The 14,431-nt window shown below is 40.6% G+C and overlaps 1 protein-coding gene across 9 annotated transcripts in view; it reads right to left on the reverse strand.

Annotated features, from left to right (window-relative positions):
• Positions 1 to 3,129: 3,129 nt before the first annotated feature.
• The window catches only part of PDPK1 (3-phosphoinositide dependent protein kinase 1), a 157,759-nt gene continuing 146,457 nt past the window's right edge, over positions 3,130 to 14,431 (reverse strand). For 5 of the 9 annotated variants that reach the window (XM_074964912.1, XM_074964908.1, XM_074964914.1 and 2 more), the window contains one exon: positions 3,130 to 8,170. In XM_074964912.1, coding sequence (XP_074821013.1) covers positions 8,122 to 8,170 — 49 coding nt within the window. In that variant the 3' untranslated portion in view covers positions 3,130 to 8,121. Of the gene's footprint in view, positions 8,171 to 14,361; positions 14,421 to 14,431 lie in introns of all 9 variants that reach the window. The other 4 variants (XM_074964913.1, XM_074964910.1, XM_074964916.1 and 1 more) reach the window with 2 other exon arrangements.

A 14,431-nucleotide genomic window follows, 5' to 3' on the forward strand; every position in this document is an offset into this window, starting at 1 on the left:
CATCAGATTTATATCCTATAACACGGACCTTTTAAAAATTTTGTCCTTGTTGGTGACACTGCAGATGCTCGTTACTAATGTTTGTTCCTAAACATCTAATCCTTTATTAAAACCTATTCAAGGCTATTTGAATTACTAACATCTTGCTGCAGCAAGTTCCAAGAGGAAGTTACTTACCTGTAACTTACCAAACTCACCCATTTCATCCTCACCCATAATTTTACATTCAACAACAAACACTTTGTCCAAACCATGGGAATAGCCATGGCTACTAGGATGGCTCCCCAGTATTCCAACCTCTTTATGTGCCAACTTGAAAAATTTTTGGACAAATGCACCACAAAACCAGTGATATTCTTGAGATACCTCAATGATATTTTCATCCTCTGGACAGACAGCTCAAACGCTCATCGATTTCCACCACAACCCCCCCCCCCCCCCCGCCTCCATTAAATTCTCCCTGGAACACTCCCACATTAGCATCAACTTCCTGGACACTATGATTAACTTTAACAATGGAACCTTACAGACAAACATATTCAAGAAACCATTGGATCACCATACCTACCCTCACAGATCCAGCGTAACAGCCGTGGTAGTCTGTGTTCGCAAAAGGAAACGGTGCCACAAGTACTCCTTTTCTTTTCACAGATCCAGCAACCACCCCAAACATACCAAGAAATTTGTTATCTACAGCCAGGCATGCAGATTCCACAGAATGTGCTCTGAGGAGACAGTCCAGGATATACACCATAACACACTCAAAACCACATTCACCAAACAAGGACACTCCACCAGAGAAATAGGTTGCATCATGGATTATCTCCAAGCACCTAGCATTGTACAACCTAGGAAAAGACAAGTGATGAGCCATTAAAGTTAATGGGAAACCATTGAAACAATCTGAAATTGAAAAGAAAAACTCCAGTCTTGAAAGGAGAGAATTTTCCCCACCACAAATCACCAGTCAAACCCCCCGCCCAGCCACTCTGCACCATATCCCTGTTACAAGGAAAGGGGTTTAAGTGAATGCTGTCCAGAGCTGAGGGACAGTCTCAAAGGCAAGGAGAACTGTCAGAGTGTCTGGTAGTAAAGAGCTCAGGGCAGATGGATTTGGGGTGACTCGGGCCCAGAGTAACAAGTAACTAGGCGGGAGGAAACCAGGGTGAGACCTTTATGCTCACAGGCTGGCTACTGGTGGTAAGGCTCATAGGCGCATAGCATTAAGGCACTCAAAGTTATACGGCAGGCAGTGTGAGAACCCCGTATTAGTCTCACTGATCCCTAAAATGTCACAGGAAGTGAGACACCCTGGGTCCAGTCTCCTTGCTTCAGTCTCTCTTTCATTATTTATCTAGAATGGAACAGCTTCAAGAGGAGAAATTGAGGGAGTCCACATCAGATTATTCCACAGCTCAGTGGTTAGCGCACTCTCCGGAGAGATGGGAGACCCCTGTGCAAACCCTCTCTACTCTCCCCTGCCCCCGGCGGAGGGAAGCGTGGAGTCTGGGTCTCTCACGCCCAGACAAGTGTCTAACCACTGGCCAAAGTGGTGAGGGCAGCGGCAGCAGCACTTCCTCCTCCAAGCAAGGAAGGAGTCTAACAATTCCCACCAGAGACTCCTTGGGTGCTTCGTCTCCCTGACATCAATAGCGAAGCTGGGGGGGGCGTGGGGCAGCCGCCTGACCTGCCGCCGAAGACCTGGAGCGCTGCCAGGTGAGTACTAGCGGGAGGCGCCTTTTTTAATCTCCGCTCCCCCTGTTTTTTCCACCTGGCTACGCCACTGCCTGACATCAGATGTGTGGTTCCCATTTGAGGATTGCTGAGGAGAGCTAGGCCCCCTCCCTGCAACCTGGATTGAGGCACCGATCTCCAGGGGTAGGGCTCTGCACACACCCCTCCTGTCAGCCTCTCCCATTGGCTATTTTAGGTGGTTCCTACCTAGGATGCTGGCTTCCATGGATTACATTCTAAGGTGCTTATCTCTCCCCATTCATTGTATAGGAGCCTAGGGCACCTAACTAAGCCTTGTGGATTGCAGGGTTTTTCCAAGCACCTAAAAATTAGGCAGTGACATCCCTGGTGCAACAGCTCCATCCCTTTTTGGATCTTGGACTGTGTTCACCCTCCCACTCTACCCCCGTCTTGGTATACGGTAGAGCACTTTCCGATAGTACACACATTAGAGGAGAAGATTATACCCACTATAGCAGTTAGCAGCAAACGTTTTTTAATCTGACAGTGAATAAAACATGAGTTTCTTATGTCCCCAATGACTACTAAAAGTGTATTGGTAGCCTTTAGTGACCAAGAATTTTCAAGGCAGTGTAGAAAGCATAGAAAACTGGGTCAGTAGTATTAAACTCTGGGGTTATTAGCTATGATACACAAAAACTGTCAGCAGTCACAGGGGTTTGGGAAAAAGATTTCAAACATCAGACAACATCTTAAAAGGGAAAAACAGGTTTATTTCATGCATTTTACAATAAACTAGTGTTACGAAAAGGAGGTTAAAAATACCCATTCACGTTTTAGTTGTATATTTGATCTAAAAATTATGGGTAACTGCATCTACCTTAAAACAAGTTGGGAAGCCCTACTAGAGGTTTATCCAGGGAACTTTCTGGATTCAGCTCCATGTCAATTTCTATGCTAATCATCTTGGCTCATGCAAAAGCATTAAAGCCATGTCAGAATTCAAACTTTGCTGCAATAAGAACACTTCAGAGATAATGAACTGGCACAAAAGGAAACTGTTATTGCTAATCCACTATCCAGGAAATAAAACATTGCAAGTATGTCCTCCTGGGCCCTAACACAAACAGCTGATGCACAACTTACTGTCAGACCACCAATAAAACTGGTGAATTGGGTAAAGGAGACCTGGACAGCCCATTGGAAATAAAGATTTTCAAACCCAGGTTCAAATCGGGCTCAAGTCAGCAGTGGCTGAAAGTAGTTGCCCTCTGATATCTGTTCAGTGATAAAGAAAATGGTTCTGTGGTCTTGATTCAGTTCCTAGTAGTCAGGTTGGCACTATTTGGCCTATAGTGCATAGGCACTTGCTCTTTCCTGGCAAACACGTGTGGGCCAAGTTTACTTTAGATTAACTGAGCATAAGCTTTTGGAAAAAAAAAAAAAAAAATCTGCAAATGGAGCATGAGCCAGGCACACACATACATCAGCCACTAGATTCCAGAAGGCCAAGCCTTGGAGATGAGACCATTGTTAAGGTGGGTCAAAATTTAAGATCAATAGCCTTTAGTCCTTTAACTTCTGAGGGAGAGCACTGTCTATAGAAGTGTTACAGTAAAAGCGTGACATCACCCAGAAGTAATAAGGTAGCTTTCTATACTATAATGTAGATTTCTCTCTCTCCATGGCAGTCAATGTAACTATCACTAATATCCTAATAAGAGCCCTTCGAATATTCATTGACAGCTGCATTTGCAACAGTGTTACTAGCTGAGTTTTACAAGACTGTATTCCTTGTTAGACTTAGCTAAAGTAAAGGGAAGCTAATTTGCAATGGAATAACCTATGACTATTTCCTGAGGAAGGAGAACGTTCCCAAAGTCTCCTTATTCCCAGTTCTATTAACAGAAGCTGTTAGGTTTCAATATTTACACATGAGAGTGACAGACGATTGTGCTGTCTTCTGCACTTGCAGTCCTACCCAGATGGAGGCTGGAGTGTAACAAAAATCAAAGATCTGCTATTTGTGATTGGCTCATAATGTTTCTAATATGGATGTTCAGAGTTTGTAAGATGTAAGAAAAATGCAATAGCTGGTCTTTAAAAATATTTATGCACATTTATCTGGAACTTCAAATTAGCCCTGGGAGGTGTATTAGCCCTTGGAATTCTCAATGCTTTGAATTCAGACATATTTTCTGTCTGGGATAGTTACCTTAGGCAAACTGAACAATAAAGTGTGGAAGATTTAGCCCTTTAAAGTGTCTATTTGGCAATAAGCCTTTAAAGACAGTTGCCTTTTGCGGTGAGCCACAAGATACTACCAGTTACCTTGGAAGGGAGTTTGAAGAGTCTCCTGCACATTTAAGTGAATACTGATGGGATTTGCTCTGTTCCTGAGTCCCCTATTTTACACACACAGATCTAACTGGGATCCTGAGATGGTCCCTAAAGCAGGAAACAGATGTAAATTAAAATACACAAAAACAAACGGAGCAACTTAGGGACTTACATATTTCAAAATCGCTTTCTGCTAAGCAATCGGACACTTTCAGCTGCTGCTCATCAGCAGTTCTAGTCCCAGGCTCCTGAGCCAACAGGGATGCTGCTCAAGAAAAGAAACCCTCTTTCCTAAGACCCCAGATGCAAGGGCGGACTGAAAAACAGCAGTAATTTGAAAGAGCTGCATTCACATCTCCTGGGAAGGGGAAGGTTTGTGATATGGAGGGAGTAAATCAAATAGGTGCAAATGAAATTCAAAGAGATTCTCTCCACCGCACCCTCCATGAATGCCACCCAAACTGCTGGCTCTTTTGATGAGTTTCTACTTGCAGGAAAAGGCCCATCTCATAGGCCTTGTCTACACTACCATTTTACAGCGTTCCAACTTTCTCGTTCAGGGGTTTGAAAAAACACCTCCCGAGCGCTGCAAGTTTCAGCGCTGTAAAGTGGCAGTGTAGACAGCGCACCAGCGCTGGGGGCTACTCCCCTCACTGGTGCTGCAACTACACAGCCACGTTAAAGCGCTTTAACGTTGCTAGTGAATACATACCCTTACTAACATTCTCCCCCACTCCTCAGGAAGCTATGCCCCCAAACACCAGACTGTTTCACAAAACTGTAATAACTGACTCAAGACAGACAAATTATCTCTTGTATGAAAAGCCACTTTAATTGTTTGTCTGCCTTGATCTAGTGTACCCTCATTCTCTTCTGCTATAACCTACCCATGCTTATGATTTAAAATCTTAGGCTGTAATACTGTTTTCATCTATTGATAAAGTAGCTTACTAATTCAAAGAGTCTGACCTGACCATCCTGTCTACCTCTTGCTAGTGTAGCTAACCTTATTCTAAGTTACCAGAGTTCAATACAAAAAGAAACCAAATTTTAGTAGAGGGAAACTCCTGGGGCTTTAGGAAAAGAATTCGATAGTACAGTAGAACCTCAGAGTTATGAACACCAGAGTTACAAACTGATCAGTCAACCACACTCCTCATTTGGAACCGGAAGCATGCAATCAGGCAACAGCAGAGACAAAAAACAAAGCAAAAACAAGACAGTACAGTACTGTGTTAAATGTAAACTATTAAAAAAAATAAAGGGAAGGCTTAAAAAAAGATTTGACAAGGTAAAGAAACTGTCTCTGTGCTTGTTTCATTTAAATTAAGATGGATAAAAGTAGCATTTTTCTTCTGCAGAGTAAAGTTTCAAAGCCGTATTAAGTCAATGTTCAGTTGTAAATCTTTTGAAAGAACAACCATTATGTTTTGTTCAGAGTTACGAACATTTCAGAGTTATGAACAACCTCCATTCCCAAGGTTTTCTTAACTCTGAGGTTCTACTGTACATGCACCTAAGTGAATGTCTCAGATGTTAAAGAAGTATGAAATTAATAAGGGTAACAGCAAGAACAGAAGATTAGTTGACAAAGTCTGTTACAGCAGCTTGCAAAATCATTTACCAGATATTAGCCTAATAATTTATTATTTTTTTTGCTGAAGTGAGAGACAATAGCTCTGTGAGGTATGAGACAGAGAAAGTGCAAAATGTTAATGATTCAAACACTTCCCCAAAATCATTTTTGCTACTACAAGGGACAATGTAAACCAGGGTGCAGATAATCCCACCAAAAAAAATAAAAAGCAAATGTATTAAACCATAAAGTATTCCAGTGAAAATGCCACTCTCTAAAAGTGGCCCTTTTCATATATATCCTCCAAGTTGTTTCAATTTGCTCAGTTTCTTACTCATGTTTTGCTTCTGCAATCCTTAAGGATCTCAGATAGTTTATGAAAATCCAATCTTCTGCCTTCTTTTAACAACAGAAGACAACACACAAAAATGCAGATTTTGGAATGATATCAATATACATTTTTAATTATTATAAGGCATTAAAAGCCATTTAATCCAATGCTGAATTTACTCTGTAGAGCACAGCAGGAAAATAGGAAGCCTTAAAGGCCACAATTTCATGAGCCACGGAACCTGAAGAACATGGGTCGTGTCAAGCTGCTTAAACACAGTGACTTTTTCAGCAGAGGAAATGCTATAGTATGCATTTTAAGACAAACAACTGCTATGCTTATCTTTAGATACACAAGATTATCTGTTACTATTTAGAGGAAATTTAGGCATTAACTTCAGGCTGATAAAATATGGATGCCTAAAAAAAAAAAGTATAAAAGTATAAACATTTTCCCCTACAGAATAATTACATTTTAGTAAATTCAGTTAGGTCCTAACATCTTAAAAAAAGACAAACATATTAACGTGGTATTGTGGAGGGGCCAGCAGACCGCATCCAAATGGCAAAATGCTTTACAAACCCTTTCAAGCAGTAGATGCATGGACAAAACGTTTAGCCCACTGCATAACCTGCTTTGTAGAAATGGTTTTACAAACTGTTTATGCCAAACTTATCATTGTACAATAAGTCTTAAAAAATATAGATAGACCCAAGATGCTTGAGAAACTGGTTTTCATGTGGAGGATTACACATTTTACTGGTAGAGGATATAGTATATGCAAAAATTCTCAAGTTATTTAATGAAACAGTTTAAAAGGCTTTTAGAATTCCAGACCATCTTGGATAATCCTGTTTAAACTCCCATCCACTGCTCCACCTAGAGTTACGCAAGCCAATGAAGCTGCAAGAATTGAGAGTTTTACGCAATCAATTTAGTTACATCTGTTTCAAAAAAAGTCATGCTACTGGTTTTGTTTAAAACACAATGCACTAAAAAGCTCCAGTCTTGTGTTAACATTTACCACAGGCCTGTCGTAATAGAGCTGTGTGAAAATGTTTTCAGGCAGCATTCTTATAAACATCATAAAGAACTGCATAGTTGAAACAATGTAGAGAGATGGACTGTAAACATCCTTAAAATTCAAAGCAATTAATTCAGATTTTTAATTGGGTGAGCTTGTGTTTGCTCTTAGGGTAACTTTAAACCCATTCACTGAGATCAGAATCTAACACTATCCAGCCATGTAGCTACACAAACTCCAGCTCTTAAAAATACCCAACAAAATCCAAGAGGAGCTTGACACTTGTAGGCATTTCTAAAATGTACAACTAAACATTTGGTTAGCAACAAACATTTCAAAAGAGACAAGATGTTCAGTTGTGACAATAATTTAAGAAATTTTGATTTTCCTTTCAAACATTTGGCTAAGACTGGAGCTTATCTTCTGCAGGAGGAAGTTATTTTGACAGGAGAAACATCAGAGATGACTCAGACAAAAGACATTTTCTCCAAGTTTAGTATTCCCTTTCACTATTAAAATAAGCCATCAACCCAGTCAGTATTTTACACCCATTCTTTATGGGAATCTTTTGTCTGGGGTGTAACTTTTTACAAGGTAGTTTCACTTGATCTCCTACACCATTCTTACCGAATAGAAAATGTGTCACTGAGCCATAAGGAATGTGCAGTATAAGACAGTAAACTGGGGCTGTCATTGATTCAAAAACCAACTACGTAGGCCCAAATATTTGCATTTATGGGCTGTAATATATATGTAGCACCAAATACAGTGTCCTTTAACTGTTTGCAATTATTAATACCAAAATCATTTCAAACTGATCAACATTGGATCATCCAGCACCAGGTGTAAGTGCTACATGTCTCAGAGGAAAATATGAGTGTATGATTGTTTCTTTCTATGTGACCAATATAATTCAGCCCATGAGAGACTACAACCGTGCACTAGAACCAAGATTAACACACTCTCTCACATCATCTATTCCCATTCAATAATCTTGTGATGTTTTCAGCCAGCAAATTCAGTCTATACCAGCTTATAGGCAAAAATGGTTCAACCCAGATCAATAGAAAATTATCTAAAGCAGATTTCTTCCTCTCACAGCCAAGCCTCTTCAATGTGACAATTCACTGCATCTTGGAATAAAAGAAATATTCTTCAGTGCTCAATATGTTCTTCACATCCTGGAACCTCGCTCTTGCAAAATCTGAAAGAGACAGTTAAAAATTACACACGTTAAAATTTCCCAATATCAGACCTAAAGCCTGGGGGGGCAGAGAACAAAAAGAAATCACTGTATTTCACTCATGTGATAAAGCCCAAAGGGCTGGCTTAAGGACTTTCCTGAAACTGATGCCTTAATATAGAAAAACAGAGAATAGGCTATACGTCACTTACAAAATATCATTAACACACCTGTACAATAGATCACCATTAGTGTATTTGAGTCAGACTAGTAAGAGGAAAGATAGCACATTTAATATTATAAGGGGGCAGTAAAAGTAGAGATCAATCAGACAAATGAGCACAATTGGTCATCGATGAAGTTCACAGCACACAGAGCAAACACAGAGTTCCTAAAAGTCACAAGATGGTAAAGAGAACTGCAAGGATAGTAGGTGTATGGGCTAGGCCAGTTTCTCTGATCCTAGAAGCAAGGTTGCCTAGTTTGTGGGTTACCAGGGAAAATGGAGAACAATTGCCTTTTTCAAACTTGGGATTTTTTAAATTGTACTTGCTTTAGTAACATCTCCTGTGCTCTCCCTTGTTTTATTTATGACCTGTGTCACTTAGAGTAGCAATGAAATATGCATAAGTAGCATAAGATGTGCCAACGAAACCTTGGCAGGGACACAATTATAGTCTGAAAAAACAAGCAGTGTTTGAAAGTCAGGAGTACAAAAGCTTACATGGGCCAGATCAACTCCTATACAGAGTAGGCTGATCCACTAACCCTACAGTATCTGCCCTGACCTCCTAAAGCAGTCCTCAGTATTCGTTATATGGTAAATACAAACAGCCAGATTCTTGACCCGATGGGACTATTTGTTAGGCTATTAATACGTGAAAGCTATTAGCTTGATGTATTAAGTTAATGTTTTACATATATCTTCATGTTTGATCAATAGTATTTAATAGAATTTCATGCAATATATTGCCTGGCACAATTTCTCTTGCATATATGAAGTCACAGTTCATATGCAAACCTTTCTTTTGGTGGGATGGGACACTCTGTGGAGTTCACTTTTCCAAGTACTATCCTGCCCAACACTGTTATGCTTTGTGAAGCGGAAGACGGACAATTAAAAGATACAATGTTTTTTGAAGCATGTTGGTTACATTTTATGAGGAAGTGAGTTTAATTCAGTGGATAGAGAGGAGATGTTAAGAATCATACTTTGACAGGATTAATGTTGCCCATCCCACTGCAGCTGTGCGACCTTAGGTTTGCAAGATGAGACTACACTGAATTGGAGACCTCCTCTGCCCTTAAGACACCATTCAAAAACCAGCCTATAACCCACATAAAGTTGCCCAAACTTGTGCACACGAACCCTAAATTCATATTAAAACGCTACCATTTTGTAGCACGCATCTCAAAAGACAGAAATCCTGTTTGAAGGATTCCACTCTCCTGCAGTGAAGAGTGAGCAGAGCCTCTCCTGGCGTGGGGGAAGAGGATGTACTCATTTTGCCAAGAACAGCCCGTCCGTTTGCTACAATATTCACTGCAGAAATCACATTCTGAAAATATTTTCTGAAGATAATTGAGTTTAAGTATTTGCCTCTGAAGTATCCAGGATCTCTTCTTGGCATCTGCTCACCACTTTTCCTCTGCTCCCTCTGGTGGTTTTTGGCTTTCCTGTCACCACCCCCTTCATCTCAACCCCATAGTATGGGCTCTAAATTCTTGCATGATGGTATCCAAGCACCTTAGATTAGCATCTCACATTACTAGCCTCAGTTTTTTCATGTAATAGGTGACTAGTAATGATGAGCTCAGTTATGATGGTGATTAGCACCACAGGGAAGCCTACAAATAAACTAAGGAGCAAGTCTTGATAGTAGTCAGACAAACTAAGCAAAGCTTTGAATATGCCAGCGACAAGTACAGAGCACTGTTTGCTAGTCAGTGAAATTTTAGCACCACCTGACGCTTTACTCTTTTGGCATGTGGCTGCCTTCCTGGTGCTGAAAAGGCTTTCTGATCCAACCACGAGGAGAAGGTATGTGACAGGCCAGGCACACTCCCCGGCAGAGGCAGCCACTGGTGTCATGCAGAATTTCCTTCTCTGGTACTTGCAACAGAACGGAATGTTAAACCATGAACATCTTACACTGATACCCAGTAGCACCTTCCCTCCCAAAGGATTTCACAGGCCTTTACAATACACATACAGATACACCTGTCCCTCCATACTTGCAGGGAGGAACGCGGCAGCTACTTAATAGGGCACAGAAGCTCCATATTAATGAATACACCAAAAAACTTGACATTTAAACTTACAGTTGAATTTCATATTGCAAGTAACTAACTTTTCTAGTTTCAAAACCGGCCAACAGTGGATAAGCCTTTCACATCAATTACAGCCAATTAGGATAGTCTTTCCTGATATATATAATGCTTTAGGATCTTCAAGGATTACAATTAGTGAGACCCCTCAGTTGTATGATTTCTCCTAAAAAAGGTAACTTCAGAGCAGACTGCTGTCTAGCACTACAGTGCAGATCTTGGCTACGTAATGATTTAGGGTCTGTCTACGCTACAATTAAAAACCCATGGCTGGCCCGTGCCAGCTGACTCAGGCTAAGGGGCTGTTTAACTGCGATGTAGCCGTTCGGGCTGGAGCCCAGGCTCTAGGACTCTGCTAGGAGCCCGAATGTCTACATCACAATTAAACAGCCCCTTAGCCCACATCAGCTGCAGGTATCTAAATGCAGTGTAGACATATCTTGGAGGGAAAAGTGCCATCTATTGACTCACCAATGGTTCTTCCTGCAGCACCTGGATTTTACTTTGTGGCTGGAGGGTTCCTATTCACACTGTATACTGTTCCTGCTTAGGTTTGAGAGCAGATGAGATCACAACTTGTATTGCTATGAAGTTCCTATGAAAGGTTTTCTAGATGGAGTATGAAAAGTTTCAAAGTATGTATCGAAAGCAAATGCTACATATTTCAGCATTAAGAAAATTTACCACCTGTGCTTCTAGTTAATTAAAAGCATTCTATAAGAAACTGCATGGCAAACACAAGTGATTTCAGTGAGTAAAAGTCAGGCCTTGAAAATTTACTTGACAACTGCAAGTAAAGGGATTTGCCATGGTGAAAAATACATGCTACTGTGCCCCCTGCAACTTAAAGTTAGAGGAACAGTTAGGTACTGTAATTGTAATATTATCCATCAACATTTATTATATATATTGCAACAGCACCCGTGTATAGTGTTTTCCAAAACACAGAAGAGGGCACTCCCTACCCTGAGCAGAATACAATCAAGTTAACTATCAAACTTTAAAAGCACACATCTTACTACTAGGGCTGGTCAACTGGCAGGAAAAAGACATTGGCTATGTTATTCAGTACATTCCACCATATGATAGTCACCAAGCAGAATGTGACCAGCATGACTGAATACCACAAAGAAAACTATCAGTTGAATAAGTTAGTTGATGAACTCCAGTGGGTTACAAGTAGCAGCCGTGTTAGTCTGTATCCGTAAAAAGAAAAGGAGTACTTATGGCACCTTAGAGACTAATGAATTTATTAGAGCATAAGATTTCGTGAGCTACAGGCTACACAAAGAAGTTATACCAATTCACCTAAAGATGTGATGCTGAACTGATTAACTAATTGAGTTTAACATCACACATTTAGTTAAACCAGCATATGCAGACACTCATATCAGATTCAACATGGCTCATCTTGGTTTAGCTTGCACCTGTAGACTCCTAGAGTTCAGGGAAGAAGGGATAACCAGATAATCTAGTCAGACCACTGACAGCACCGAGCTCCTGCACGCTAAACTCAAACCCAGACATAAGTATCACATCCCACAGGAAACGAAGCTATTATGATCTGCCACAGGGAGATAACAGGAGTGAGTGAGTTGCATGTCACTTGTAACTTTAGCACAACATTTAATTCTGTGTAAAGCAGATCACAGTCAACAGCACATGCATACTCCCCAACCCTTTTCTTGCTTTTGGTTAGGCATTTTCCTACGTGGCTTCACTTTACTTTCTCTTTCCTGTAACAGATCATGGTGATGTTTCTCAAGTCATTTTCAAAGTGTTTCCTCTTTACCTTCTCTCATTCTCCATCTCCTAACCTCTCTTTCTCTTCACTGTGAGCTCTACCTCCTGCCCTGTACATTTTGGTTTCTTTTCTTCCATATACCCCACAAATCTGTTTCTCTCTCATATTTTATATGCACACCCTGTAATTCTCTTTCCTAGCTTATCCCATCAATCTCCCACTCTTTCCCTATGTCATTCATTTGCCTGCCCACATCCCATACCCCCTCACAAAAATGGTATTGAAATTTTACAAGGTGGCCATTACCTACAGAATTAATTCCACAGACCTATACGAGATAAGGGGCGGGGGATATAGGCGGAATGGTCCAGGGCAACAACCTGGTGAGAAAGCAACTGCTTCTCCCATGCCAATCTGTTTGGCTAGAGCAGGGGTAGGCAACCTGCGGCATGCGAGCTGATTTTAAGTGGCACTCACACTGCCCGGGTCCTGGCCACCGGTCCGGGGGGCTCTGCATTTTAATTTAATTTTTAATGAAATTTCTTAAACATTTTAAAAACCTTATATACTTTACATACAACAATAGTTTAGTTATATATTATAGACTTATAGAAAGAGACCTTCTAAAAACATTAAAATGTATTACTGGCACGCAAAACCTTAAAATTAGAGTGAATATATGAAGACCCGGCACACCACTTCTGAAAAGTTGCTGACCCCTGGGCTAGAGGAAGGAGTTGGGATAGGGATGCTGTCCCTGGACTCTGCTCAGTGGCTTTATTTTCATACTAGCCTCTGGCTAGTAGCTGCCGACACATTTGAATGCCTCCTGTCCCTAACCATGGCTGGGAAGTAAAATATATTTGGTTCTTATTTTCATTGCTGCCCTCAGGATTCTGAACAGGAGTAAGAACTGACAGATGCTGGTCAGTATTCACTGTGTCACTTAGGGAAACTCTGAGCTGCCTGTTTGTAGAGTCCCTGAGTTTATACTCATGTGATGAATGAAAGTCTCATACTGACCATAAGGACTAATCATTTAATTTTAAAAAAAATGAAAGCTTAGATTTTGCAAAAGTAGGCAACCTTCCCCATGCACGCTTTTCAAACATTTTATTACTGCAAGATAAATGTATCTTTTTTAACCCATATGCAAGCAGCACTGAAGTTGTTTGTAAAAAAGCTGCCTTTCCAAAGGTACAGGTAAGAAAGGATTTGGAGTATGATCCCATAAGATGCTGAATACCACCAGATTCCAGTGATTTCACCTGGGCTTTGCAGTATTGCGGAGTCCTGATGAGCAGTAAGTAACAGATATAAGCAACAGAAGACTTAAAATAGAAATGATTGTCAACAAAAACATTAATTATTCTCCATGCACTGCTTCAAGCATTGTAAGGCCACTTCTTGGTAATTCATCATAATAATTTGAATTTCAATTGCACTGTCCATTTAGGGACCTCAAAGCACTTTACACTCAGTAAATTAGGACTTGGCCTCTCCCCAGTGAGGTTTTTTCCATTTTAGACCTGTGGAAACTGGAGCACAGAAGTTAAGTGACTTGTCTATATTCATACAGAGGGACTGAGGCAGAGTGGAGAAAAGAATGCAGACCTGCAGACTCCCTATATTGTGCTTTAATAGGACCATCCTTGGCTAACATACTTCAGATGGACAAGCCTCTTAATATGTTGCCAAATCAGACATTTACTGAAGATTTTTATTAGCTGCCATTATACACAAAATATATGAGAAGAGAAAAAACAGGCCATGTAACAACAACAACAACACAGAACCATTTCTGTCTAAAAATATTTTCCCCTAGAATCTGTATAAAGAATTTCCCCTCTCCCAGCATAGCTTTAAAAGGACTGATAATGCCAGTGCTACTTATGTAAAAAAGCACAACAGCCAGTACAGGTCTTGTCATGTCATCACCATCTGTGCAACAGATCATACTATAAAGTCTATTACCATTTCTACCACTGCGATTTTCACCTGACACTAGGAATAAAGGCAGCTATGACTACAGAACAAATACACCACTAGGACTAGCCAGAAGATGGTACTGGTGAGGGGTAGGTGGTAGATGGGGCAGAGGAAAGCATGTGGGTGAAGTCCTAGGGCAGCTAATGCTCACCATGACATTTACACTTAATCTGAGTCATTCATATCGTAATCCGTCTCTTCATCCTCGCTCTGAATGGCAT

The sequence above is a fragment of the Natator depressus genome, chromosome 10 (genome assembly GCF_965152275.1).
Source record: "Natator depressus isolate rNatDep1 chromosome 10, rNatDep2.hap1, whole genome shotgun sequence".
Classification (NCBI taxonomy): domain Eukaryota; kingdom Metazoa; phylum Chordata; order Testudines; family Cheloniidae; genus Natator; species Natator depressus.